This window comes from Chelonia mydas, chromosome 2, assembly GCF_015237465.2.
Source record: "Chelonia mydas isolate rCheMyd1 chromosome 2, rCheMyd1.pri.v2, whole genome shotgun sequence".
In the NCBI taxonomy this organism is placed as follows: domain Eukaryota; kingdom Metazoa; phylum Chordata; order Testudines; family Cheloniidae; genus Chelonia; species Chelonia mydas.
The window spans coordinates 249145386-249173362 of NC_057850.1; the positions used below are offsets into that span (position 1 = coordinate 249145386).

The 27977-nt window shown below is 46.1% G+C and overlaps 1 protein-coding gene across 1 annotated transcript; it reads left to right on the plus strand.

The window, feature by feature from the left end:
• Window positions 1-1732: 1732 nt before the first annotated feature.
• Window positions 1733-19589, plus strand: LOC102934019 (elastase-1-like). The gene is made up of 8 exons (XM_037891661.2): window positions 1733-1766; window positions 3525-3628; window positions 10540-10649; window positions 11628-11759; window positions 12214-12350; window positions 12982-13127; window positions 16689-16838; window positions 19402-19589. Exons 1-8 carry the CDS (start codon window positions 1733-1735, stop codon window positions 19426-19428), a joined length of 840 nt encoding a protein of 279 aa, XP_037747589.2. The 3' UTR covers window positions 19429-19589.
• Window positions 19590-27977: the final 8388 nt, after the last annotated feature.

Here is a 27977-nt window from a genome sequence, read left to right on the forward strand (position 1 = left end):
CAGGGTTCTTGGGGGGCTCGGTGTTTTCCCACCCAATGGTGGGACTGTTCCTTAAGGGATTGGAGAGGGTGTTCTCGTACTCCCACCCCCCGGTCCCTCCATGGAACCTTAACCTGGTCCTTTCTAAGCTCATGGGACCCCCTTTTGAGCCCCTCGCTACCTGTTCTCTCCTCCGCCTTTCCTGGAAGATGGCATTTCTGGTTGCCGTTACCTCGGCCAGAAGGGTGTCAGAAGTGAGGGCCCTCACCTCTAAACTACCATACACAGTATTTCACAAGGACAAGGTGCAGCTCCAGCCACCCCAAGTTCCTCCCTAAGGTGGTCTCCCAATTCCATCTGGGCCAGGACATTTGTCTGCTGGTGTTCTTCCTGAAACCCCATACGGACCCGAGTCACCACAGCTTGCACACCCTGGATGTGCGTTGAGCACTGGCATTCTATTTGGAGCGCACCAAGCCCTTTCGCAAATCCGTGCAGCTGTTTGTGGCTGTAGCTGAGAGGATGAAAGGCCTCCCGGTGTCGGCGCAGTGGATTTTGTCTTGGATTACAAGATGCATCCGGGCGTGCTATGCGCTCGCAGGTGTTCCGGTCCCAGCGGTCACGGCCCACTCGACCAGGACGCAGGCAACTTCCCCGGCGTTCCTGTCGCAGGTCCCAATCCAGGAGATCTGTAGAGCAGCCACCTGGTCCTTGGTGCACACCTTCACAACCCACTATGCGGTCAACCAGCAGGCCAGAGAGGATGCGGCAGTTGGCAGAGCTGTCCTCTGAGCAGTTGTTCCTTCACTCCTACCCTCCTTCAGAGGTAAGCTTGTGATTCACCTGATGTGGAATGGACGGGAACAAGCACTCAAAGAAGAAAAAACGATTACTTACTTTCTCATAACTGTTGTTCTTCGAGATGTGTTGTTCACGTCCATTCCACCACTCACCCTCCTACCCCTCTGTCAGTGTCGCCTGCAAGAAGGAACTCGCGGGGGTCGGGCCGGCAGGGGTATATATGCACAGCGCAGTGGCGCCACTCAGGGGGCTTGCCGGCCCCGCCAGGAGCCGCTAAGGGAAAAAGTTTCCGATACTCGTGCACGCAGCGCGCGCACACCTAATGTGGCATGGACATGAACAACACATCTCGAAGAACAACAGTTACAAGAAAGTAAGTAACTGGTTTTTTTATGCATGCTGTTAGACAATTGTTATGATTCACCCTGTTGGTGGCTGCATCTCAATAGTGGGTGAAATGCCATTATCAGTGAAAGGGCCAAGTTCTCTCATTTACGTGAATGCAAACCCACTGGTTTAATTAATGTTGCACAGGTGTAACTGGGAGAAGAATGTGGCTGCTAATTTCCAAAGAATTTTGGGATTAAATGCAGTATATACAGGTAAGGTATTAACAGTTAATATTATGCAGTGCTGGAATGTTTAGCACAAGTTGACATAGTTTTCCCCTGTGCTGATAACTTGAGTATCCACTAAATATATCATTGTTTTTTTTTGAATCCATGGGAATTTTGCAGGTGTGGAAGAGTTTATGTAACCTTGTGCTGTGTCATTAACTGGTTATCATTTTTTCCATCTGTACAAAGACCATTTTCATTTTTATTCCTAGTGGGTTATCATGAGACAGTGCAGATAAATAATATTAATTACTAGTTCAAACAGAGCTTCTTATCAAATGGTTCAGTATAAAAATGTATCTCATTGGGAAAGTGTTGTCACTGCATTTTAAAAAATGATTCACTATTTGATCCTTCTTAGTTGCCTGGGTAAGTTATAATTAGAGGATTTGAGCTGGGAGAGGGAGGGTGGCTGGATTTTCTGAACAGCTGCTGGAGCCTTAGAGCATCTTGTTTTTTCTTCATAATTTACAACTATCCTATCAGGTTTCAGACTAGCAGCTGTGTTAGTGTGTATCCACAAAAAGAACAGGAGTACTTGTGACACCTTAGAGACTAACAAATTTATTTGAGCACAAGCTTTCGTGAGCTACAGCTCACTTCATCGGGTGCATGTAGTGGAAAATACAGTGGGGAGATTTTATATACACAGAGAACATGAAACAATGGGTGTTACTGTACACACTGTAATGAGAGCGATCAGGTAAGGTGAGCTATTACCAGCGGGGAAGAGGGGGAAACCTTTTGTAGTGATAATCAAGGTGGGCCATTTCCAGCAGTTGAGAAGAATGTGTGAGTAACAGTGGGGGGGATAAACACGGGGAAATAGTTTTACTTTGTGGAATGACATATTCAGTCCCAGTCTTTATTCAAGCCTAAGTTAATTGTATCCAGTTTGCAAATTAATTCCAATTTAGCAGTCTCTTGTTGGAGTCTGTTTCTGAAGTTTTTTTGTTGAAGAATTGCCACTTTTAGGTCTGTAATCGAGTGACCAGAGAGATTGAAGTGTTCTCCGATTGGTTTTTGAATGTTATAATTTTTGACGTCTGATTTGTGTCCATTTATTCTTTTACATAGAGACTGTCCAGTTTGGCCAATGTACACGGCAGAGGGGCATTGCTGGCACATGATGGCATATATCACATTGGTAGATGTGCAGGTGAACGAGCCTCTGATAGTGTGGCTGATGTTATTAGGCCCTATGATGGTGTCCCCTGAATAGATATGTGGACACAGTTGGCAACAGGCTTTGTTGCAAGGATAGGTTCCTGGGTTAGTGGTTCTGTTGTGTGGTGTGTGGTAGCTGGTGAGTATTTGCTTCAGGTTGGGGGGCTGTCTGTAAGCAAGGGCTGGCCTGTCTCCCAAGATCTGTGAGAGTGATGGGTCGTCCTTCAGAATAGGTCGTAGATCCTTGATGGTGCGTTGGAGAGGTTTTAGTTGGGGGCTGAAGGTGACGGCTAGTGGCGTTCAGTTATTTTCTTTGTTGGGCCTGTCCCATAGTAGGTAACTTCTGGGTCCTCTTCTGGCTCTGTCAGTCTGTTTCTTCACTTCAGCAGGTGGGTATTCTATTGTAAGAACGCTTGATAGAGATCTTATAGGTGTTTGTCTCTGTCTGAGGGGTTGGAGCAAATGCGGTTGTATCGCAGAGCTTGGCTGTAGACAATGGATCGTGTGGTATGGTCCGGATGAAAGCTATCAGTGTCACATTTTAACTGACCTGGGCTAGACAAGGATCTCCTCAGAATCTGTCAGACTGGTTATCTACCAGAAAATCTGTCTTTAAGCAAAGGGAGTCTTGCATCCCAAGGGATGAGCATGTTGCTGCTGTAGCATTATGCTGCAGAGGACTGTGGGAGGGAGAGACTGGGAATCAAACCAGGTCTCTTGTACAGGATGTTTATATGATAGAATTGAATTCAAGTGGGATGTACCACACGAAGACACTTTCAGTGTGTGAGAAATCTCAGTATATCTGTTCACATTTCATAACTGAAAAAGTTACCTGAGCGTCAGTCTTGCTAACGTGACTGCAATGCACAGCACAGGTTTGTAGCTGACATTAAGCCAAACTGACTGATCCTGGTTAAGGATCCATATGACGAACTGCATTCATTTCTTTGTGCTTAGGGGCAATTTCTGGAAGCCCTCTGAACTATGCGGTTCACAATGATATGCTAATGGAGCGAGTAATTGGAGGACAGGAGGCTGTACGAAACAGCTGGAAGTGGCAGGTAAAATTTGTATTTGAAATCTTTTGCTTAGGAAAAAAAAGAGAAAAGAGGAAGGTTTGAGAACATGACAGCAAAGCAGAAATATGGGATATCAGGTATGGATGAATTTTCTCTAGTGGTAGTCAAAGCAAACATACAACTTTATTTAAATCTGTCAGTCCAGCACATTAATAAGGAATACAAGCTGTGGTTCACAAACTATCCCTTGACCACACCATCAGGGAGCTTCTTTGCTTGAGGTAGTTTGGTACCAAGAATTTAGAAAAACCGTATCTCCAAGATCCCATAATATTAAACTAAAATAATGGAGCTTTGCTTTGACTAGGGTGCATTTCCTTGGAGGGGATATTTTCTTCTTGTTCTTTTTAAAAAATATATGATTCTGATTAGAAGAGTGAGTAGATTAAAAATGGCATCTCCCTACTGACGTGTCTGCGTCTTGTATATCTCCAAAATAATTTCTGCTTGCTTCATTGTCAAAAATACTTTTTTGATAAAAAAATTGATTCCAGTTAGCACCAGAGAATTAATAAAGATATGAAAGAGTTAGCTGGATTCTATTCTGGATTTATGTGCCATCGTAATTGTTAGCTACGTTCCAATATCTTTGATTACTCGCAGGCTTTGTCTCCACTAGGGAAAAGATGTATTTTTAACTCATGTTAATAAACACGTTAAAATCCAAGAATAGCCTAAACCCTAGGCTCCACTAATTTACCTCAATCAACAAACACATATTAAACTATTACTGTCTTGTCTATACTAGGGTTCTAACACATGTTAAAAGGCACCTTCTTTTCCTAGTGTGGACATGGCTGCAATTCAAGAAAGATGTTAGTACATTTGGAGAGGGTTCAGAGAGGAGCCCCAAGAATGATTACAGGATTAGAAAACATGTTTTCCTGTGATAGACTCAAAGAGCGCTATATATTTATCTTAACAAAGAGAAGGTTAAGGGGTGACTCGATTACATTCTATAAGTATCCCCTCCAGCAGCCAGCCCAGGTGGGGAACAGAAGGGGCGGGGCCAGAGCAGGAAGGGAAGGGGCAGGGCCAGAAGCTCTTCCAGCCACGCTGCCTGGGACACTGTCCAGTGCAGTGCAGCGGCTGACTGGGAGAGTGCCTGGCTGCGGCAGCAGCAGGCTGCCCCCCCACCCCGGCTCAGCTTCTGGGGACAGTGGCCGAGCGAGCTGGAGTGCCCCCACCCTCCCCCATACCCCTCCAGCATGCTCACAGTCAGTTCCGGTCCCCAGAAGTCGAGCCTGGTAACGTGAGGTGGGGAGGGGACAGGGAGAATGAGGGTTGGGCGGTGCGGTGAGGAGTCACGTGGGGAGGTCATATGGGGAGGCACCAGTCATCTGTTGAAGCTGGATAAATTCAGAGTGGAAATAAGGTGTAAATTTTTGACAAGGAGGGCAATTAACCATTGGAACAATTCACAAGGGTTGTGGTGGAGTCTCCATCACTGACCATTTTTAAATCAAGATTGGATGTTTTCCTAAAAGGTCTGCTCTAGGGACTGTTTTTGGGAAGTTCTCTGGCCTGTATTACACAGGAAGTCAGACTAGATAATCACAATGATCCCTTCTGGCCTTGGAATCTATTAATCAATGAAAACCAGCGTGACTTTAAGATCCCACTTGAATTCACAGGCCCAGCATATAGAAGAAAATCTTGTTCTTTGTCAACTAAGTTATTTAATATGAAAACCACCGAGAGACAATAAGAATCTTTTGATGCCATTTTTACAGAGTCACGTTTTCAGAATATAGCTGCATTTTAACAAACTTAATTTCTCTTTAACAAACATTTGTGTTCAGTAGAAGGCTGCGACTCCCAACCTTTGTCTACATGCATAAGCTGCATTACTACAATGTGTTTTTAAATCAATTTAGTTAAACTACTACAAACCCCTGTGTGGACATACTGAAATCTATTTAAAACTACCTTATGTCTATTATCTTAATCCAGTAACTAACATAACTAGCCATTTTAGAATATCATCACAGAAATACAGATGAAATAGAACTTCTGGTATTGTGAGGCTGTAGCACTGCATATTCACACAAAAGATAATAGGCATTGTGTACAAATGTGTCTAGTATATGAAGTGATTAGGTTGCTACCACTGATATCTCATACCCAGGTGTCACTGACAATATTTAGTCCTAAGATAAAACCACAATGGGAAATTTGTAATGCACTGTAGAAGCCAAAAATCCCCATTTTATCATAGAATCATAGAATAACAGAGTTGGAAGGGACCTCTGGAGGCCATTTAGTCCAACCCCCTGCCCAGAGCAGGACCAATCCCAACTAAATCATCCCCGCCAGGGCTTTGTCAAGCCTGACCTTAAAAACTTCTAAGGAAGGGGATTCCACCACCTCCCTAGGTAACGCATTCCAGTGTTTCACCACCCTCCTAGTGAAAAAGTTTTTCCTAATATCCAACCTAAACTTCCCCCACTGCAACTTGAGACCATTACTCCTTGTCCTGTCATCTGCTATCGCTGAGAATAGTCTAGATCCATCCTCTTTGGATCCACCTTTCAGGTAGTTAAAAGCAGCTATCAAATCCCCGCTCATTCTTCTCTTCCGTAGACTAAACAATCCCAGTTCCCTCAGCCTCTCCTCATAAGTCATGTGTTCCAGTCCCCTAATCATTTTTGTTGCCCTCCGCTGGACTCTTTCCAATTTCTCCACATCCTTCTTGTAGTGCGGGGCCCAAAACTGGACACAGTACTCCAGATGAGGCCTCACCAATGTCGAATAGAGGGGAATGATCACGTCCCTCGATCTGCTGGCAATGCCCCTACTTATACACCCCAAAATGCCATTGGCCTTCTTGGTAACAAGGGCACACTGTTGACTCAGATCCAGCTTCTCGTCCACTGTCACCCCTAGGTCCTCCTCTGCAGAACTGCTGCCTAGCCGTTCGGTCCCTAGTCTGTAGCGGTGCATTGGATTCTTCCGTCCTAAGTGCAGGACTCTGCACTTGTCCTTGTTGAACCTCATCAGATTTCTTTTGGCCCAATCCTCCAATTTGTCTACGGCCCTCTGTATCCTATCCCTACCCTCCAGCATATCTACCACTCCTCCCAGTTTAGTGTCATCCGCAAACTTGCTGAGGGTGCAATCCACACCATCCTCCAGATCATTAATGAAGATATTGAACAAAACCGGCCCCAGGACGACCCTTGGGGCACTCCGCTAGATACCGGTTGCCAACTAGACATGGAGCCATTGATCACTACCCGTTGAGCCCGACAATCTAGCCAACTTTCTACCCACCTTGTAGTGCATCCATCCAGCCCATACTTCTTTAACTTGCTGACAAGAATACTGTGGGAGACCGTGTCAAAAGCTTTGCTAAAGTCAAGGAATAACACGTCCACTGCTTTCCCTTCATCCACAGAACCAGTTATCTCATCATAGAAGGCAATTAGATTAGTCAGGCATGACTTTCCCTTGATGAATCCATGCTGACTGTTCCTGATCACTTTCCTCTCCTCTTAGTGCTTCAGAATTGATTCCTTGAGGACATGCTCCATGATTTTTCCGGGGACTGAGGTGAGGCTGACCGGCCTGTAGTTCCCAGGATCATCCTTCTTCCCTTTTTTAAAGATGGGCACTACCTTTTCCAATCTTCCGGGACTTCCCCCGATCGCCATGAGTTTTCAAAGATAATGGCCAATGGCTCTGCAATCACAACCGCCAATTCCTTTAGCACTCTCGGATGCAATGCATCCGGCTCCATGGACTTGTGCACATCCAGTTTTTCTAAATAGTCCCGAACCACTTCTACATTCACAGAGGGCTGGCCACCTTGTCCCCATGCTGTGCTGCCCAGTGCAGTAGTCTGGGAGCTGACCTTGTTCGTGAAGACAGAGGCAAAAAAAGCATTGAGTACATTAGCTTTTTCCACATCCTCTGTCACTAGGTTGCCTCCCTCATTTAGTAAGGGGCCCACGCTTTCCTTGGCTTTCTTCTTATTGCCAACATACCTGAAGAAACCCTTCTTGTTACTCTTAACATCCCTCGCTAGCTGCAACTCCAGGTGTGATTTAGCCTTCCTGATTCCATTCCTACATGCCCGAGCAATATTTATATACTCATCCGTGGTCATTTGTCCAATCTTCCACTTCTTGTAAGCCTCTTTTTTGTGTTTAAGATCAGCAAGGATTTCACTGTTAAGCCAAGCTGGTCGCCTGCCATATTTACTATTCTTTCTACACATCGGGATGGTTTGTCCCTGTAACCTCAATAAGGATTCTTTAAAATACAGCCAGCTCTCCTGGACTCCTTTCCCCCTCATGTTATTCTCCCAGGGGATCTTGCCCGTCAGTTCCCTGAGGGAGTCAAAGTCTGCTTTTCTGAAGTCCAGGGTCCATATTCTGCTGCTTTCCTTTCTTCCTTGTGTCAGGATCCTGAACTCGACCATCTCATGGTCACTGCCTCCCAGGTTCCCATCCACTTTTGCTTCCCCTACTAGTTCTTCCCGATTTGTGAGCAGCAGGTCAAGAAGAGCTCTACCCCTAGTTGGTTCCTCCAGCACTTGCACCAGGAAATTGTCTCCTACAGTTTCCAAAAACTTCCTGGATTGTCTGTCTGTGCACCGCTGTATTGCTCTCCCAGCAGATATCAGGATGATTGAAGTCGCCCATGAGAACCAGGGCATGCGATCTAGTAGCTTCTGCGACTTGCCGGAAGAAAGCCTCATCCACCTCATCCCCCTGGTCCGGTGGTCTATAGCAGACTCCCACCACGACATCACCCTTGTTGCTCAGGCTTCTAAACTTAATCCAGAGACTCTCAGGTTTTTCTGCAGTTTCATCCTTAAGCTCTGAGCAGTCATACTGCTCCCTTACATACAGTGCAACTCCCCCACCTTTTCTGGCCTCCCTGTCCTTCCTGAACAGTTTATACCCATCCATGACAGTACTCCAGTCATGCGAGTTATCCCACCAAGTCTCCGTTATTCCAATCACATCATAATTCCCTGACTTTGCCAGGACCTCCAGTTCTCCCTGCTTGTTTCCCAGGCTTTGTGCAATTGTATATAGGCACTTGAGATAACCTGCTGATCGCCCCTTGTTCTCAGTACGAGACAGGAGCCCTCCCCTCTCACATGCTCCTGCTCGTGCTTCCTCCCAGTATCCCGCTTCCCCACTTACCTCAGGGCTTTGGTCTCCTTCCCCCGGTGAACCTAGTTTAAAGCCCTCCTCACTAGGTTAGCCAGCCTGCTCGTGAAGATGCTCTTCCCTCTCTTCGTTAAGTGGAGCCCGTCTCTGCCTAGCATTCCTCCTTCTTGGAACACCATCCCACACTTCCACAGTAAAAATAACACAATTAGGAACAAAAAGTGTCAGCAAGCAGTAATTTTCAGTCTCATTTTAAATAAAAATACAATCTGTGAATGTTAAATGGTTAAAGTGTGTTCTGAATTAGGCATTGATACAGCATGGATTATTCTACATTTGAGAAATATAGTTACAGAAAAATTATCCCCATTATTAGAGTAAATTCGGGCAAATAGCTTCCCTTAAAAATACAAAGAAAATATGAAGCAAGATATAAGCACTTACTAAATGATGTTATGGCTTATGATTTCACTCAAGATACTATTCTAACATAAATATTAAATAAACGGATGAATTTTAAATGGAAACTGCACTCTCAAGTTATTGATGATTCACTTTATTGGGCTATTTTGTACATGTTCTACATAATATCTTTTGATATTTTTGTACTCTGGACCTTAGTTATTTGTCCTGTAGTACAACAAAAACAGTTTGCAAGTTTGATATGAGTTAATATAAAGCCTAATCCTACTGAAATTATTTAAAGGGGTACTGTTGAAATTACGTATTTTAAACCTGCCCTGGAAAACCACAATTGTTGGTAATCCATCTTTGTGAATGACTAACCCAGTTGACCATCTCTGGTTTAAAGGTTATTGTGATGGGGTTATTGTGATGCACGCCTTCTGTAGTGACTCTGAAAACTCTACCCTGTCCAGTGGAATCCCCTGTAGGAGACCTGGCTGAGCTAGCCAACAATCTGGGGTTTCATGGGTTAACTTGCAGCCAGGTTTCAGAGCGAGCTCAGGGAGACACTGCTACCTAGGAGTTAATTAAGTACAGCTAAGCCTATTTAGACACATCTTTAGATTAAGGGTGTCTACATCTAGGTGATATCCTTATTTTATTGCTGGACAAAATGAGACAAAGAGGTTAAAGTCATGGATGGTTCTCTGCAGACCCATGTGAGGGATTCCCATTACAATCCTCCCATGGAAACTGTTGTCCTCCCATGTGTCATTTTTCTTTGAACTTTCATGCCAAATAATGTTTTTCCAACCCCATAAAGTTTATTCACCCCTGTTAATTATACACAAGCGTATAGATCCTGAATACATTAATGATAAAGATGTTCCACATCCCAACATTTCACCTGCACACTAATCCTAAAGAGTGGCTTTCTGTAGCATACTACTGTCAAGTGTTCAGACGCTAAAGAGTTAATGGTGGTGGTGTATTGCTCTGGTAATCTGAACCCTCAATCAGGCCTTGCTTCCACAAGGTAAAGTGTTTCTTTCAATCAAGTTAGCTCCTAAAGGTGTTAAACTTGGTCTACATTGGTGGTAAGTAAACAATTGAGTTAAGCCATCTTGATTGATCTGACTCAATTCAAAGAAGTTCCTATTCTTCCTAGTGTAGACAAGGCCTTGGCGAAGACTTACTGTCTACCGCTGGACTAAGGGCAGCAGACAATTAAGCAGACACAGAAAGCAAGCTCCAGTGAGGGGGTGGGTGGGTTGCGGGGTATGTAACTGATCGAAATAGCACTTGTGAACTGCTGCAGAGTCTGGAATGGAACACTGAGGTTAAATATTTTGCCATTTGATACAGGTGTCCCTCCAAATATCCGATGCAAATTATCCTGAATATTTTTCTCATATCTGTGGTGGCACCCTTATTCATCCCAGCTGGGTCATGACTGCTGCCCACTGCATTCAAATGTAAGTAAAATAATATGAGACTTCTAACTCTTGCTACAAATCCCAATCTGCTTCTCACTTTGGACTGCTACCGGGCCATTCAAACACTCACAGCCCTCAACACATTCATTCTCTGTGAGACAAGCAAGTGTGACTAACCCACAGTTAGTTTGTGACCTATGGTAAATATTATAAGACTGATCCATATTTACCCATTTCTGCCAACTTCCTGGAAGCAAAAAACAGCGGATTGCAGATTTACATAAATGCATATAAATGTGCATACATGTAGCTATTTAAAATAAATTTAAATATGCATAAACCTGCACAAAGACAGAGTGAGGAAGGAAACCCTGCCTACCCCCTCTGCATGCCATATCTGCTTATATGATCCACAAAGCTCCTCGCACATTTTTGACATGCATCTGAAGTGGGTATTCACCCACGAAAGCTTATGCTCCAATACGTCTGTTAGTCTATAAGGTGCCACAGGACTTTTTGCCGCTTTTACAGATCCAGACTAACATGGCTACCCCTCTGATACTCACACATTTTTGACACCATATAAACAATACATTATAATATTAAGAAGAAACATATCTTTAGCTACAGATGCCCTTAGCAAACGTATCCTTAAATAAAGTATCCACAATAAACACATCCTTAACATTCCACATATATATTCCATAATTTTATATATTAAACTTTAAGTATAGATGGAACATGAACAATTCCAGATTCTGGTTTGAAAAGGTTATGAGCAGCTGAACAAGGAGGTCAGATACAACAGGTGCAGTTTTCCACATAGTAAAATGCGGATAATACTTCCCGAGCTCACAGTATGTCTGTTAAAGCACTTTGAAGGTCCTCAGATGAAAGGCACTGTAGAAATGACTATAACAGGAGAAAGATCCTACTGCTGCAGAAGCTATCATACAAAGGCACCAATGTGGAGCAAAGGGGATGCTTTATGGTAATTATTTTTCAATTCATTTTCAGGCCAATAGGAGCAACTTACCGAGTGGCTCTGGGCGAGCACAATCTCTTTGAGTTGGATGGCACTGAATATTTTGTTGGTGTGAACAAAATATTTATTCATGAAGACTGGAACCCCTATGATATTGCAAATGGGTAATTTGTTTTTGAATACGACCTTGGCATGGGAATGAATCCTGATGTCCTTACTTAGGGGCCAGTCCTGCAGATGTTTATGTACATATTCTACCCATCACCCATTGAGGTTAAGGATGGCCTTGTAGAAAATACTGGACTGGGACTCAGGACATCTGGGTTCAGTTTCTAGTCTGTAGACTTTCCGTATGACTAGAGCAAATCACTTAATCCCTCTGCACCTTCAGTTCCCCATCTGTAAAATGGAGTTAACAACACTTCCCTACCTCACAGGGGCATTTTAAGGGTACATTATTAATCTTTGTGAGGTCTCAGATACTATGGCAGTGGAGGCTATATAAGTGCCTAGATAGGTAAGTAAAAAGTGAGCAAGGGTGTTCGGGATTTGGTCATGACTAACTCAAGAATTTTGCCTTGTGGCATCCGAAGGGCTAATCTTTGTGTCCTGTTTCAGAAATGACATTGCCCTGCTGTATCTCTCTACACCTGCCTATGCTAATGGCTTTGTTGAGGTAGCCATGCTTCCGTCTGAAGGAGACATTTTGCCTAATGATTATCCATGTTATATTACTGGATGGGGACTGGCTAGTGGTAAGTGGGAAAAAGTTGCTCCTCATTCCAGAAAGACTGACCCAGATCAGAGACCCAGCACAACTCTTTTTGTAAATAAAACCTGTGGCTATGCAACATCTTTGACAGCTCACGCAGGATGTAAGTGGTGCCTGGGTCTTCTAATGGCTCTCTGCAGGGGGGTGAATGCCGGGATAAGCTCTTGTAATCACATGATGCATTTTCCCAGAGTAAACATTTCTTAAATAGCATGATGTTTGGCACCATTTAGCACTTAGTGTGGACAAGCACTGTCGTGTTTAACATGTCAGTGATAGTGGTTCATCCTGGGATCCACCCGAGGGTTGACCATGACCAGCTATCATGATTTAAGTGGTAAACACTTATTTTAACCACTAAACTCAGCAGATATGACTGACTAGACACGGAGGAGATCCCACGAGTGAGCAGGGGACATATTACCCTCATCCTGGGCCCAATCCCACTACGGTTCCATTGGGCTGTACTTTGCTCAGTGAGTAGTACTGCTGATCCCGATGGAACTAGTCATGCATAGTACAGTACTATTCAACGTGAATAAGGGTGGCAGAGGTAGGCCTTTATTTTTAATTCTAGTGTCTCTTTGAGCAGAATATTGCCCTTTCTCCTTTAGCTGGTGGCAGCATTCCTGCTAGACTTCAAGAAGCGATACTCCCAGTGGTTGACCATGCCATCTGCTCTCAGAATCACTGGTGGGGCTCTCAAGCAAAGGAGAACATGGTGTGTGCTGGTGGAGATGGCGTGAGGGCCGGGTGCAGTGTAAGTGCCATATTTTCTCTTTTCCCCCTTAACTCTTTCTTTCTTATACAACCCTGTTCCTACAGGAATTGTGAATTACTTACAACACACTCCCCCAATGCTTGCAACATCTCAGGAGTTCAGGCCTTCCTGACAAGTCAACTACTTCTTCTTGAGCACCATCCTCTTAATTATTATTGTTCCTGCTTGCCCCCTCCCACAAGAGAACCCATGGGAAGGGGGTAAAGGAGAGGAAAAGCTCCAAAGTTCTTCAAGTGCTGTTCCTTTGGGTGCTCCACTTCAGGTGTCAGTGCATCCTTGTGCCGTTGATCAAAGCTTTTCAGTAGCAGTGTCCATCAGGGATGCGTGTGCGCAGTAGTTGTCTCACGGCACTGGTGGCACCTTGACTAGTGCGTGCACGACCTGAACCCCTCAGTTCTTCTTTGAGTGCTGTCCCTGTGGGTTCTCCACTTTAGGTATCGATGCGCCCCTGCGCTCGTAGCCGGAGATTTATGGTATCAGTGCCCGGTTGGGGGTCTCATACCTGGTCCCCATCTCGTGCTGTTTCAGGTGTTTAACTGGTGCTGTGCGACCAACCCCCCCCCCCCCCCCCAGTTCCTTCTCTACCACTGTTGGCTCAAGTTGGAGCACTCAGCAGTGCCTTGCAGCTTAGGAATACCCTTTCTTCGATTCGTCTTAGGCTATAGTTTTTAGTAAGAACAGATTCAAATACATAACCTTCCTACTTATCCCCATCCCTTTAAAAAAATTATTTTAATTCTCCTCCTAGAACTGTAAGTTTCCATTCTGTTCTATCGCAGCAGCATGGTATCCGTACCTCTCTCCATCTTACAGAGAGTGTATGCTCCCTAAGGGGCATGCCTGGCTCCCCAGGGTTCAAACGCTGCACAATCTTCAAGCTGTCGATACCCCTTTCCGATAGGCATTCTCAGTGCGTCTTCTGTCTTGCTGAGGCACATATACCTGAGAAGTGCTCGCACTGTCACAACTTGAAAGCCCGCACCAGAAAGGCAAGAGATCTCCAACTAAAACTTCTCCTCATGGAGAAATCTCTTTGCCAGGCATCTGACCCTGAGATACGCACCCCTCCTGCCAGTAATCGCCGACTGCTCAAAAGCCTTACCAGAGCCCCATTCAAGCCACTAGACACCTGCTCCCTTCTTCACTTATCAATGAAGGTGGCGTTCGTGGTCGCCATTACATCCACATGATGAGTAAGCGAACTAGGTGCTCTTGTGGCTCATCCCCCGTACACCATATTCTTCAAGGACAAAGTCACATTGAGACTACATCCAAAATTCATACCAAAAATATCATCCTCTTTCCACCTCAATCAATTGATTCACCTGCCTACATTCTACCCCAAACCTCATGTGAATACACAAGAGACTGCCCGACATACATTGGATGTCCAACGCGTGTTAGCATTCTACCTGGACAGAACAAGACCTTTCCGAAAATCCCCAAGGCTTTTTATTTCAATGACAGAGCTTTCCAAGGGGTCTGCAATATCCACACAGAAACTGTAGAAATGGATCTCCAACTGTATCCAGATGTGTTATGAACAACTCAAAACAGCATCCCCATCAGGGATCAGGGCCCATTCAACAACATTAGTATCTACCTCAATAGCCTTCTTAAATAATGTACCAATAATAGACATATGCAGAGCGGCCACCAGGGCCTCTGAACACACATTTACGAACCATTACGCAATTACTCAAGGTTTGAGCTCAGACACAGTGCTAGGTCTAACAGTGCTAACCTCCATTACGAATGCAACTCCAAAGCCCCTTCCATCCACACAAGGGCACTGCTCTACAATCATCTGAAGTGGAGCACTCACAGAGATAGCACTCAAAGAAGAGAAGGTTACTCACCTTGTGCAGTAACTGAGGTTCTTCGAGATGTGTGTCCCTGGACGTGCTCCGCTACCCACCCTCCTCCCCTCTACTTCAGAGTTTGCAGTAAGGACTCTATGGTAGAGAAGGAACTGAGGGGGTTGGGTTGTGTGCACACTAGTCAAGGCACCAACTGCGCACACACCTGAAGTGGAGCACCCACAGGGACACACATCGAAGAACCTCAATTACTGCACATGGTGAGTAACCTTCTCTTCTCATTGCACATATTTCTCCCCAGCTGTTATCAGGGTGGGCAAGGTTTGCTGTCCCACCAGCAGCCCCATTGATCAGATCCTGGGAATTAGTGCTAGGCCAGGGCCCCAGGCCACCATTGCAGCTATGCAGTCAAGTCAAGGAAACGGTGCAAAACCCTAAAAACAAGGGGCAATACATTTGGTTTTGACTATATTTTCAGTATTAATTCATTATAAAGGAACCTGAAAAAACCCAGGGCTCCCAGCAGGAGCCCATAGTCTGTTTATCTTTCACTTCTGTTGTTTTAGTTAGAGCCTCTCTTGTGCTGCTATCTCTTTAAATTTAAGCTGTAGCTTTCAGTGATCCTTTGAATTTGTCTCATCTTGGGAAGAATTAGAACATTCCTGGTTGAATATGGGAGCTGCTAGAAGCTGAAGCTTCCTGCAGGGTCCAAATACCTGAAGAGTGTTCTGATTTATTTAGAGCCTAATCTTTGAATTGAACTCACTAGGAGTCTTTTGATGGACTTCAATAGGCAGTGGATAAGTGCCTTAAACATCAATTATATTGAATGGGAGGGGGCAGAAAGAAAGTGTGTTCAGTACTCCTGACAGTATTCTGCACCCCTGCGAGGGCACAGAATTCATATGGCCTGCATATTTCTGTGCCCCCCCCCCCAAAAATGCAAAAGAAATCTTTGGGGGGACGTGTCTCTTCCCCAGCAGCCCAGGCAGTGCATCTGTTCCAGCATGCCTGGAGCAGCCTCAGAGACGCAAATCACTGCAGGGGGAGAGAGGCTGGGTGTACATGCTTGTGGGGGAGACATTGATCACCATCAGGGGGCGGTGCTGGCCAACAAGCAAGAGATACTCTGGCTTGATACTGTGGCTTGAGGAGGGTAGGTCTTTTCGTTATGCAGGAGGAAGGCTCTGTCCCCGAGGCAGAAATGTAGCAGCCTGCCTGCCTAGTAAAATGTCTAATTTCTTGAGAATTGTAAAAAACACAATTAAATATTAGTATCATGTTACTGAAAATTTTTTGTTTTCCAGTTAAAGAAAATAGCTTTTGTACAAAACAAAACACATTTTGTTAATGTTGCTGTTGCTGGTTAATTGATTTCATTCTCTGAAGCAGAAATGTAGCCATTCTCAGTCTGTTTTAATTCCCATTCTCAGTCTGTTTTAATTTTTTATGTGGAAAATGTTTAATTTTTTGGTGCAGAATCCCCCTGGGAATAGTTCAGAGATCACGTACCTTCTGGGAGGTGCTGAGCACTCTTTGCTCCCATTGATTTCAGTAGGCATTGGGAGTACTCAGCATCTCTCAAAAGGTCCTCAGCACGTCACAGTATCGGGCCCATTGATTGGAATGTTCATGAATTAATCAGCTGTCACCACTTTTTCCAAACTGCTAAGAAAATTTGGGTGTAACTGTGTGTCACTTCTCCCCATTCTGATTGCAGGGCGATTCAGGGGGCCCTTTGCAGTGTAACAGGTATGGTTTCTGGCAAATTCATGGGATTGTTAGTTTTGGGATTGTCCCCTACTGCAACACCTATCAGAAGCCTACAGTCTTCACACGGGTATCTGCGTACATCAACTGGATCTACAATGTAAGTTCCTCCAAAGTTAATGGTTTAAATTCATCTTGGATGTACTCCCATACAATTAATGGAGTTATATCAGAGATAAGTTTGACCCAGTACATTCATTTATTATTACACTTATTACATTAAGAACAGAATTAAGAAACGTTGAGAGTTTAAAATCCAAAATGCTTTGGCCTTATTTTTGGCACATTCAAATAAATCTAATGAAGGAGAATGAATACAGTCACTGTCTGGAAATACTAGGATTGAAGTACAGTAACTCCTCACTTAAAGTTGTCCCAGTTAATGTTGTTTCATTGTTATGCTGCTGATCAATTAGAGAACATGCTCGTTTAAAGTTATGCAATGCACCCTTATAACGTTGTTTGGCAGCCACCTGCTTTGTCCACTGCTTGCAGGAAGAGCAGCTCGTTGGAGCTAGCTGGTGGGGGCTGGGAACCAGGGTGGACCAGCAGCCCCCTTATCGGTTCCCGGCTCCCCTAAGTTCCCTATGTGGCAGCCGACCAGCAGGATATCAATTGCCTGGCATTTAGGTGTCCCTCCCCCCACTGCCGTGTGCTGCTCCCGCCCTCTGCCTTGGAGCTGCTCCCGGGAGCCTCCTGCTTGCTGTGCAAGGGAGGGGGGGAAGAGGGGTGCTAGTGTCAGGGTGCCCCCTCATCCCGCTCCTGCCTCCAGCTCCTGTACCCCATTTCCACAGAGCGGGGGGGACACAACATGGCTCAGGACGGAGGGAGCTTGCTGGCAGCAGCTGCTGTCTCAACTTGCTGATCTACTTAAAAAGGCAGTGTACTTAGAGTGGGGTCAGCGTACTTAAAGGGCCTATGAGCGTCTCACACACAGTGTGTGTGTCTCCGCTCCCTCCATTCCCGCTTCCTTGTAGAGTGTGAGGCTACACTAACAACAATGTGTTAACCCTTGGGGGCTCAGTCGAGTGCTAGTTCATCATTTAGCAGTAAGGCATTTCCCTGGGAAATATCCCACCCTCTGACTTCACCACCTCAACCAAGCTTCACAATCATCATTGCTGTGTACAGTATTAATTTGTTTGTTTAACACATACTGTGTGTGTGTGTGTGTGTGTGTGTATATATATATAAAATATAGTCTTTTGTGTGGTGAAAAAAATTTCCCTGGAACCTAACCCTCCCATTTACATTAATTCTTATGGGGAAATTGGATTCGCTTAACAGTTTCACTTAAAGTAGCATTTTTCAGGAACATAACTACAATGTTAAGTGGGGAGTTACTGTACAACGCGTAAGTCTGACAAATCCGACTTGGCCATAGGTATGAAATCTGATCAGTTCGACTTTTCCCACATAAGGCAAAAAGACACTGCAACAAACCATTGGTGTAATTCTATGGCCTGTGTCATACAGGAGGTTAGATTAGCTGATCATACTGGTCCTTTTTTGCCTTAAGATCTATGAATTACCTGGTATATTTTGAGACTGACACCTGTACATGCTTTGTGCACACATACAGCAGCCGTCCCAGGTGATTATGACAAACATGGTTGTACCAGTTGGTTATAATATCTGGGACGATGTCTTTAACTCATGTCCCTCAGGAATCCATGCAGTCTACTATTGCATCTCTGAATCCAATCTGGGGCAATACAGTTGTAGACTGTATCTACAAATGCACAAGTGCGGTAGCTGTCCCAGTTCAGCTGATTCCCACAATGCAGTCAATGCCCGGGGTATGGAAATGTCCAAAGAGCCCTTGCTCCCAGCAACATTGTGCACCACAACGAGGCATCTGCTTCGGGGGTCACAGGAAAATGCTGTAGTACAATCAAGTCTGTAAGATGTGCTGCGTACCAGACTTCCATAGAAACAAGCTAGATGTTCTAAACCATTATGAATAAAAACAGGATAACCATTTCTTCCATGAGATAGTCATCTCTGCAATGCATCCCTCACCTAGTAAAAATAGGCCCTGGGGAGCCAACTTTCAAAGGGTTTAATGGAGTTTTATGTGCACTACACCAATTACAGTCAACAGGAAATAAGACAAAACCCAATGGATTCATCTGAAGTAACTTACCCTTTAGTTGGAAAGTGCCCATGACTAACCTGAACTCTCTATATTTGGAAAGTTGTTGTCTTATTATCAGATTTTTAGCCCCACTTCAGCTGCAGTTGGAAGCCTGGTGGATCCAGCCAGCTGGGAATTCCCCAAGTATGGGAGAACCCCTTGCTGGTATAAAGCTAGCATAGCTAGCCATCTTCTGGCCTCCCTCAACCCTCTGGCACAGAGGACGTGCCAAAGACATAACTGTGGTGAAGAGAGCATGGCTGAAGTGCTGCTGTACTGAGGCAATTCCCAGCAGGTGGAACAGCCCTAAAACTGCTCTAATTTGCACCAGGAGTTGAACCAGCCCCATCAGCTCTGTATGGGGAGAGCCCAGGCATGGAATATAGCCTCATTTGTTCCCTACTCTCCGGAGCTGTGCTGAATGGAGGTCTGGCACAGCTGAGGATTGGCCTATTCAGTCATTTAAAAATAATGTAAGATCAAAACTGAATATATTCTGTACTGAATCCATTTCTCTGTTTTTCAGATTATAGAGAATAATGGTGGATATTAAGGAAGGATCAGTTTGCACATGAATATGAACTACTGTTTGAATGAAAAGATATGCCTGTTAATTACATTTCTCTCTCTCTTATGGTCACAACCCATTCTATGGTAATAGAATGGGTTGGCTGCAATAATAATAAGGCAACAATGAACTAAAAACTTGTAGTACTGTGCATTCCATATTCAATGTTGATAAATGCAAAGTAATGCACATTGGAGAACATAATTCCAACTATACAAATAAAACTAGCTGTTACCATTCAAGAAAGGGATCTTGGAGTCATTGCGGCTAGTTCTCTGAAAACATCCACTCAATCTACAGCGACAGTCAAAAAAGCTAACAGCATGTTGGGAATCATTAAGAAAGGGATAGATAATAAGACAGAAAATATCATATTGCCTCTATTTAAATCCATGGTATGCCCACATCTTGAATACTGCGTGCAGATGTGGTTGTCCCATCTCAAAAAAGATATATTGGAATTGGAAAAGATTCAGAAAAGGGCAACAAAAATTATTAGGGGTATGGAACAGCTGCCATATGAAGAGAGATTAATAAAACTGGGCCTTTTCATCTTGGAAAAGAGACGACTAAGGGGGGATATGATAGAGGTCTATAAAATCATGACTGGTGTGGAGAAACTAAATAAGGAACTGTTATTTACTCCCTCTCATAACACAAGAACTAGGGGCCACCAAATGAAATTAATAGTCAGAAGGTTTAAAATAAACAAAAGGAAGTATTTTTTCACACAACACACAGTCAACCTGTGGAACTCCTTGCCAGAGGATGTTGTGAAGGCCAAGACTATAACAGTGTTCAATAAAGAACTAGATAAATTCATAGAGGATAGGTCCATCAATGGCTATTAGCCAGGATGAGCAGGGATGGTGTCCCTGTTTGCCAGAAGCTGGAAATGGGTGACGGGATGGATCACTTGATGATTACCTGTTCTGTTCATTCCCTCCGGGGCACCTGACATTGTCCACTTTCAGAAGACAGGATACTGGGCTAGATGGACCTTTGGTCTGACCCAGTATGGCCATTCTTATAGTCTTATGCTCTTATGTCCAAATGTAACCCTTCTTCCGGTCAGAGTTGGCAGCAACAAGGGCCAGGTTCAGTATCTAGGGGTTCTGTTTCAATAACACAATGCAAAACCGGCTCGAGCCCCCACCCAGTGATCTAGGACAATTAGATACCACCCCCCTGGGCGCCTCCAAGAGGCAGTACTTCCCCTCTCGCAAGCACAGAGTCTGAGTGTAGCACAAGCCTTTTAATAAAGGAGGGAAATAATGCGGCATTATGTTGGGAAAACACCACAAACAGGATTCATAACACCAAGCATGAGCAAAAGTAAGTTTGGCAGTGTCCTTTTCCACTCAGGGTCTTAAGTCCAACAACCCAATAGTCACACACACAGCCCACCCACAATTTCTGTCCTTGGTCAGTGCAGCCCCCCAGAGTTCAGAAGTTCATCTGCACAGTTTACCTCCCAGCCTGGGTGGAAGTGGAGGGAGATATGGGGGGCATCTTACATGCTCCACTGCTCGGGTCGACGGCCAAGTGCCATGCCTCTCCATGGGGTTCTGCTGCAGTCTTCACCAGAAGCCTCACCTCTCCATCAGCTGCCCGGCTATCCGCTCCATGCTACTCTCCACCAGCCACCCACACTGCTCTAGCCATCCTGCTGTCTACTCACCAAGTCAATGATTTTTAGCTGATAGTAGGAGGAGCCTCAGTGCTGATGCACCACTAGCCCAAAGTAGGTCTAATGTTTAGACCTAGGTATCAATGATTTCAGCTCTGCAGCATGTAACAAGGCTTCTAATAGAGCCAAAATTAGCTCTATTATTACAACAGAGCAAGACAGTAGCATAAGAGACCCACATACCTAACCTCTCTCAATTCTCTAGGTTTTGGAACCCATGTTCCTTGTCAAGCAAGTGCTACTTAGTTGAGGGCAAGTCTCTCTGTCATAAAATGCCAAGTACAGTTCTACTGTCCTTGATTCACATAACCAGGATAAAAACCTTTATTACTCCTGCCCCAATAACAGAGAGACTGGGGATCCCACAGCAGCGAAAGTGACCATTTGGGCAAGCAGTCCACCATGCTAGGCAGTGTGGGTGTGCCCATGCAAATGAGAGTGCCGATGCAAACAAGATCAGCCCCTGAAGTCCTTTTCCACAGCTCACCACCAGATGTCAGGGTAGAGCTCATTCTGACTCTGCTTACATCTATATCTAGTGAAACCCAAAATAATGCATATGGAATGGGATAGGGTAGCTGTTGTACTTGTCACATGGATGTCACATAACTAGACATACATACTAGTGCTTTATTAGGAATACTCATAGCTTAGAGACACTGGATGGTTCCTGGGACTGTCGGAGTAAGGAGGATAGGGCCTGGGGCTAAGGCAGGCTCCCTGCCAGGCCTAGCTCTGCGCGGCTCCCGGAAGCAGCCGCCAGATCCTTGCGGCCCCTAAGTACATGGGCAGCCAGAGTAGCTCTCCGTGCTGCCCCCGCCCTAAGTGCTGGCTCTGCAGCTCCCACTGGCCGTGAACTGCCACAAATGGGAGCTGCAGGGGCTGTGCCTGCTGCAGCTCACAGAGCCTCCCTGACCGCCCACGCGCTAGAGGCTGCACGCACCTGGTGGCCGCTTCAGGGAGCCGCAGTAAGCACTGCCAGGACCCAGCAGCCTGTACCCCCTCCCGCACCCCAAACCCCTCATCCTTGGCCCCACCCCAGAACCCTCACCCCCTGCCAGAGCCATCACCCCCCTCCCCCACCCTAACCCCGTGCCCCAGCCCAGTGAAAATCAGTGGGGTGGGGGAGAGCGAGTGACGGAGGGAGGGAGGGGGGATGGAGTGAGGGGCGGGCCTTGGAGATGGGGTGGGGCAGGGGTGGACATGGCCCCCACTTTTGGGCAGGCTTTGCTGCCCATGTGTAGAGAGGGTCTCAGGGTATGTCTACACTGCAATTGGAGGTGTGATTGCAGCTCATGTAAATATACTCAAGCTAGCTTTAATCTAGCTAGCTCGGGTACCAATAGCATTGAAGCTACGGCAGCATGGACTTTGGCCCAGGCTAGCCACCCAAGTAGGGTTACCACCTGGCCGGTATTTCCTCGGCCTGGCTGGGCTTTTTATGGATTTGCCAGAAAAATAATTTAATCTGCCAGGTTTTTTTTTTTTATGTGGGTGTAAAGATTTGCATTATTATCACAATACACTGGGATATCTAATGTTAAAAGTTCCTGTGTCCAGCTAAAGATCCTGCAGTGTTCCCACTTCCGCAATTTAAGTGATAACAGATCAAAACTGTTGAAAATACAGCAGCTGTCTGCCTATCAACAGGCAAGTGCACCATGCGTGTGTGTGAGAGAGGCTTTGAGTCACACGAGAGTGAGGAGACATGCCATGTTATGAATCTGTTCTATGTGTTATCTCAACCTGGAGCTGGAGGGGAAACATGACACTGCTTCCAGGAGCTGCTTGAGGTAAGCACCAGATGAAGCCTGCACCCCTGAGCCCTGCGCCCCTACCCCCTGCCCCAGCCCTGATTCCCCCTCCCACCCTCTGAACCCCTTGTTCCCAGCCCAGAGCACCCTCCTGCATCCCAAACCCCTCATACCCAGCTCCACGCCAGAGTCTGTACTCCCAGCCAGAGCCCTCACACCCCCCCACCGCAACCCCCTGCCCCAGTCCAGAGCCCCCTCCCATACGCCGAACCCCTCAGCTCCACCTCCCAGCCCGGAACCCCCTCCTGCACCCCAAACCCCTCATCCCTGGCACCACCCCAGAGCCCACACCCCCAGCTGGAGTCCTCACCTCCCCTGGCATCCCAACCCACTGCCTCAGCCTGGAGCCCCATCCCCCACTCTGAACTCCTCATTTCTTGCCCCACCCTGGAGCCCGCACCCATAGCTGGAGCCCTCACCAGCCCCCGCACCCGAGCCCCCTCTGAGCCAGCCTGGTGAAAATGAGTGAGTGAGTGAGGGTGGGGAGAGTGAGTGACAGAGGGAGGTGGGATGGAGTGAGCGGGGGGGTGGGGCCTTGGAGAAGGGGTGGGGCATGGACAGGGCCTTGGAGGAGGGCCAGGGCGGCGGGTGGGGCGGGGGTGGGAATATTTGGTTTTGTGCAAGTAGAAACTTAGCAACCCTACGACCATGTAGCAGCCTCATGAGGCAGAGGAACCTGCCTGCTTTCCTGAACACAGATGGACCCTCCAAGGATTCCCAAGGAGAGGGTGAGCTAGTGAGGGGCAGAGCAGCTTGTTGTTTGTTAAATGATCTATACTCTCTTGTGCTTTATATGATTAAGCAAAGGAGAAAATGTGTTAGACTTCCTTGCAAAGAATCTGTTCTGTTCTATGTGGGCTTTTCTTACCATGCTCATCACCGTAGTATCTGAGCGTCTTCCAGTACTGCATTAAGCAATGTGGCTATACAACTGTCACATGTTGTTTGTTCTTTCTACCTCTGCCCAGAAGGAGAAGCGTGTGGAGTGGCGTGTCCCACTTTGGTAGGGTTTTGAGGGGTGTGTTTTTTGTGTGTGTTAAATATACCATTTAGAGAAGGCACGGTCAAAGAAATGAGCCTTGCACTTGGGGCGGAAAATGGTGAAGTTTGTGATGGTTCTTAGTTGCCAGCGAAGTTCATTCCACAGTCGCAGATCGCCCCCCAAAGAAGGTTCTGTCGCCTACACATACAAGCTTTACTCTCGTTATTGAGTTCCATTGTGCCAGAGGAGTGAAGTTGTTGACCACAATCTTCGTCCCAGAGCTTGAGATGATCTTCTAGATACCCTGAGCAGAGGCCATTGAGTGCTTTGAAGATAAGGGCCGAGACCTGAAACTTGATTTGACATTCTGTGGGAAGCCAGAGCATGGCGGACAGGTTTGATGTGTAGCCCGTGTTGCTGAGGAGGTGCACTGCAATGTTTTGAACTAAGTGGAGTTTCCTAGGTGCTGAAGGCTTCATGCCCAGGTGTATTGCATTGCTGTAGTCCAGCTGAGAGGTGATGAAGGTGTGGCCAAGTCATCACCTGCCAGCAGGGCCGGCTCCAGGCACCAGTGTTCCAAGCAGGTGCTTGGGGTGGCAGTTAGAGGGACGGCAGTGTTTCCGCGGTGGCAATTCGGCGGCAGCTTCTCTGTTCTGCTGGTTGCGGCGGCAAATCGGCGGCAGCTTCTCCCTTTTGCCGTCCGCGGCGGCAGTTTTTTCACTGCTTGGGGCAGCAAAAACTGTAGAGCCGGCCCTGCCTGCCAGGATGGGATGGAGTCCCCAAGCCAACCAGAGATAGTAGAAGGCATTACTCCTGGCCATCACGATGTGAGAGCTCACTGTCAGACTACTGACTGAACTGACCAGTTGTGGATGTGACGCTTCAATCAAAGGAGATTACACTGGGGTTGCACTGTGGATACATGTGTGTTATATACCTCACCTCTACTAAGTGCCTCCTGAGAGTTAAACTCATAACATAGAAGGCTTGCACCTTTCGGTGGGATTCTGGCAGAGGGGGTGTGTAAGCAACTGGGATATCTTGGGGGTCAGCACTGGTCCTAGGGGCCTAAGGCATGTGGGCTGTAGGGCTCCATTTCTGTGAAGGAGTAGACTGAGAGTTGGTGCCTAGGAAATGTACCAAAGACCAAGTGAGAGAACTGCTACAGCTTGCTTAGACCAAAGGAGGCTGTCACCATCCAGGGGCTTGGATTCCCCTCACAGCAGTTTAGTGAGAGACCGCAAGGGGGCACTCTACTCAAATCTGTGACAGAAACAAATGAGCATTTTAGAGTATTTTCCCTGAGCTTCCAGTTGATCCTTTCTTAGTGATCATTGAGATTCATTAAAACATGTGAGTGTAGGTAGGAATAAACTTCACGTGATGCTTTACTATCAGACTCTGCATAAAACTGCCACTGCTGTTAGAGAACATTCTGTTCGCAGAATTGGGATAGAATATGGTTCCCTTTATGTATTCCCACAGACAAAAAGCTTCATTTAGGTGAAGTTAAAATTGACATGACATGACATGAAGATAAAAATCCTTACAAGAACACTGTAGCTAGTAAAACAAACACACACCATTAAAAAGCCAGGGAATTCAGAGTTAAAGTTCTCTGTCTTGGGTACTTCTATAACCCTCATTACTGGAGTATCTGAGCACCTGAAAATCTCGAGGTCATTTCTCCTCACAAGACCCCGGTGAGGTAGGGCAGTGCTATTAGCCTGAGGCTCAAAATAACAACGTGATTTGCCCAAGATCACACTGTGGTGAAGCAGGGCATTGAACCTGGGTCTCCCAAGTCCCAGGCTAGGGCCCCCCAAGTCCCAGGCTAGGGCCCTGATCACTTACAACTAGCATACACTTAGCTAGATTTACAAGAAACCCAAACATGTGAGAGAAGCCCTGTCCTTGGAGAAAATCTGAAATTCAGACCATTTTACCCACCTCCTCAAAGGCTGGAGCACTTTTCAGTGTCATCGCTGAGGTTCCATCCATCAAAGAGACACCTTGAAAACAGCACGGGGTCAGTGCCCGCTGCCATCCTGATGGAACCAGTAGCAGCAGATGCGGGCAAGCTACCAGAAAGCACATCTGTGTGCTGGCTACGCGCAGCTGTTCACAGGCTGCTGCTGGTGGTGTTGATGCACTGGCACAGCACAACCCGTGTCAGGCCGATGTGTTAACTTAAATCAAGACTTCATGTCTTTCTAAAAACATTGTTGGTTGTTGGTAGAACAAATGGTAGTTGTGGGCTTGACGCAGAAATCAATGGGTGAAGCCCAATGGCACGTGTTAGGCAGGAGGTCGGCCTAGATGATCATGACGGTCCCTTCTGGCCTTCATCTCTCTGAAAGTTAGGCCTTGTCTACACTATGGGGGAGATCGATCTAAATTACACAACTTCAGCTACGTGAATAACGTAGCTGAAGTCGATGCACTTAGTTCTACTTACCGTGGGGTCCACACTACGCTATGTCGACGGGAGACGCTCTCCCGTTGATTCCCCTTGCACTTGTTCAGGTGGAGTCCGGGAGTCGACGGGGGAGCGATCTGCGGTCGATTTAGCGGGACTTCACTAGACCCGCTAAATTGACCACCAATGCATCAATCACCACGTGACGATCCCCCGGTAAGTATAGACAAGCCCTTAGCTGGGATAGGGATCCATTAGAGAGGAGAAAAGTGATCCCTTTCTCTCCCCTTATCTCGTGCGCTCATGTTTCTCTGTGGATAGGAACAGATTCCCTTTGTACTCATACTTCTGAAACAATAATGCAGATGAGAAAAACTTTGTGTAGCCTTGGCCAGCCGTTTGTGCCTGTTTTCATGCAATTTATAGACGAGATGTTTTCATCACCAATTTCCATTGCCTTGCCAGTGCAGAATGGCTCCCTACTGCAGTCCGTGGGATCATGCTACTATAACTGAGAACAGAATTGCCCCCGCCTTTATTCCCAATCAAGTGTGTAGGAGAATGATACGAGGAGGCATGTCATGCTCACTTACAATTTCAAGCAGTTTAATTTTCTCAGTGGTTCTAGGTTTTAGGAAGGGAATCTTCTTCTAGAGAAGGAGGGTCCAATGGCTAGCATAGTAGTCTGGGGCTCTAAAGACATTTCATTTGTGACCTTGCACAAGTCATTACTTCTCTCTGCGCCTTAGTTCCCCATCCCCATTTAAATACATTAACTATTGTGAGGTGCTCACATGCTACAGTAATGGCAACCATATAAGTACATTAGATGGATGACTCTTGATGACAAAGACACATCAGAGATAAATCCAGCTAATTCTTCAGTAGAAGAAACACCATTTTTTTTAAACTAGTGAGTTAGCATCATGTAGTTCATTATTGAGAATTGAGAATGCAACTTCAGTTACACACGCTAATGCAGAATAAATCAATTTGTCCTTGGTACGGTTTTCAGCCAAATTAAGGTTCATTATAAGTTCTGACAGTGCGCTTGGGGCTGTACAAGACACAAAATGACAATGGTCTCAGCCCCAACGAGCTTACAGTGCAAGCCCCTAGTCCTGCAAAGATTTACACACACGCTTCACTCAAAGATTTACACACATACTTAACTTGACGCACCGGGAACAATTGCATGGGACTCACTGGAGACTACTCACAGCCTGGAAAGTTAAGCATGTCTTTAAGGGGCTGTCTGCACTAGCAAGCTTACGGTGGCAGAGCTGTACCAATGCAGCTGTGCCGCCGTAAGAGTGCCCGTGTAGCCACTCTGTGCCAGTGGGAAAGAGCTCTCCCGTTGCCATAATGAAACCACCTCCGTGAGTGGTGGGAGCTAGGAGAGTGGGAGAAGCTGTCCTGCCAACATAACACAGTGCACTCCGGCGCTTCTGTCGGTAGAATTTATGGGTTTGTTTCCCTCTCTGGCGTGACATTATGTTATACTGAAAAAAGTGGGTGTGTAGAGGTGGCCTAAGTCTTTTCAAGACTGGGGCTTAAATCCCCAACCCCACAAACACTTTGGCATATGAGCGACGCTACATCTCGGCATCATCCCTCTGACCCCAACCT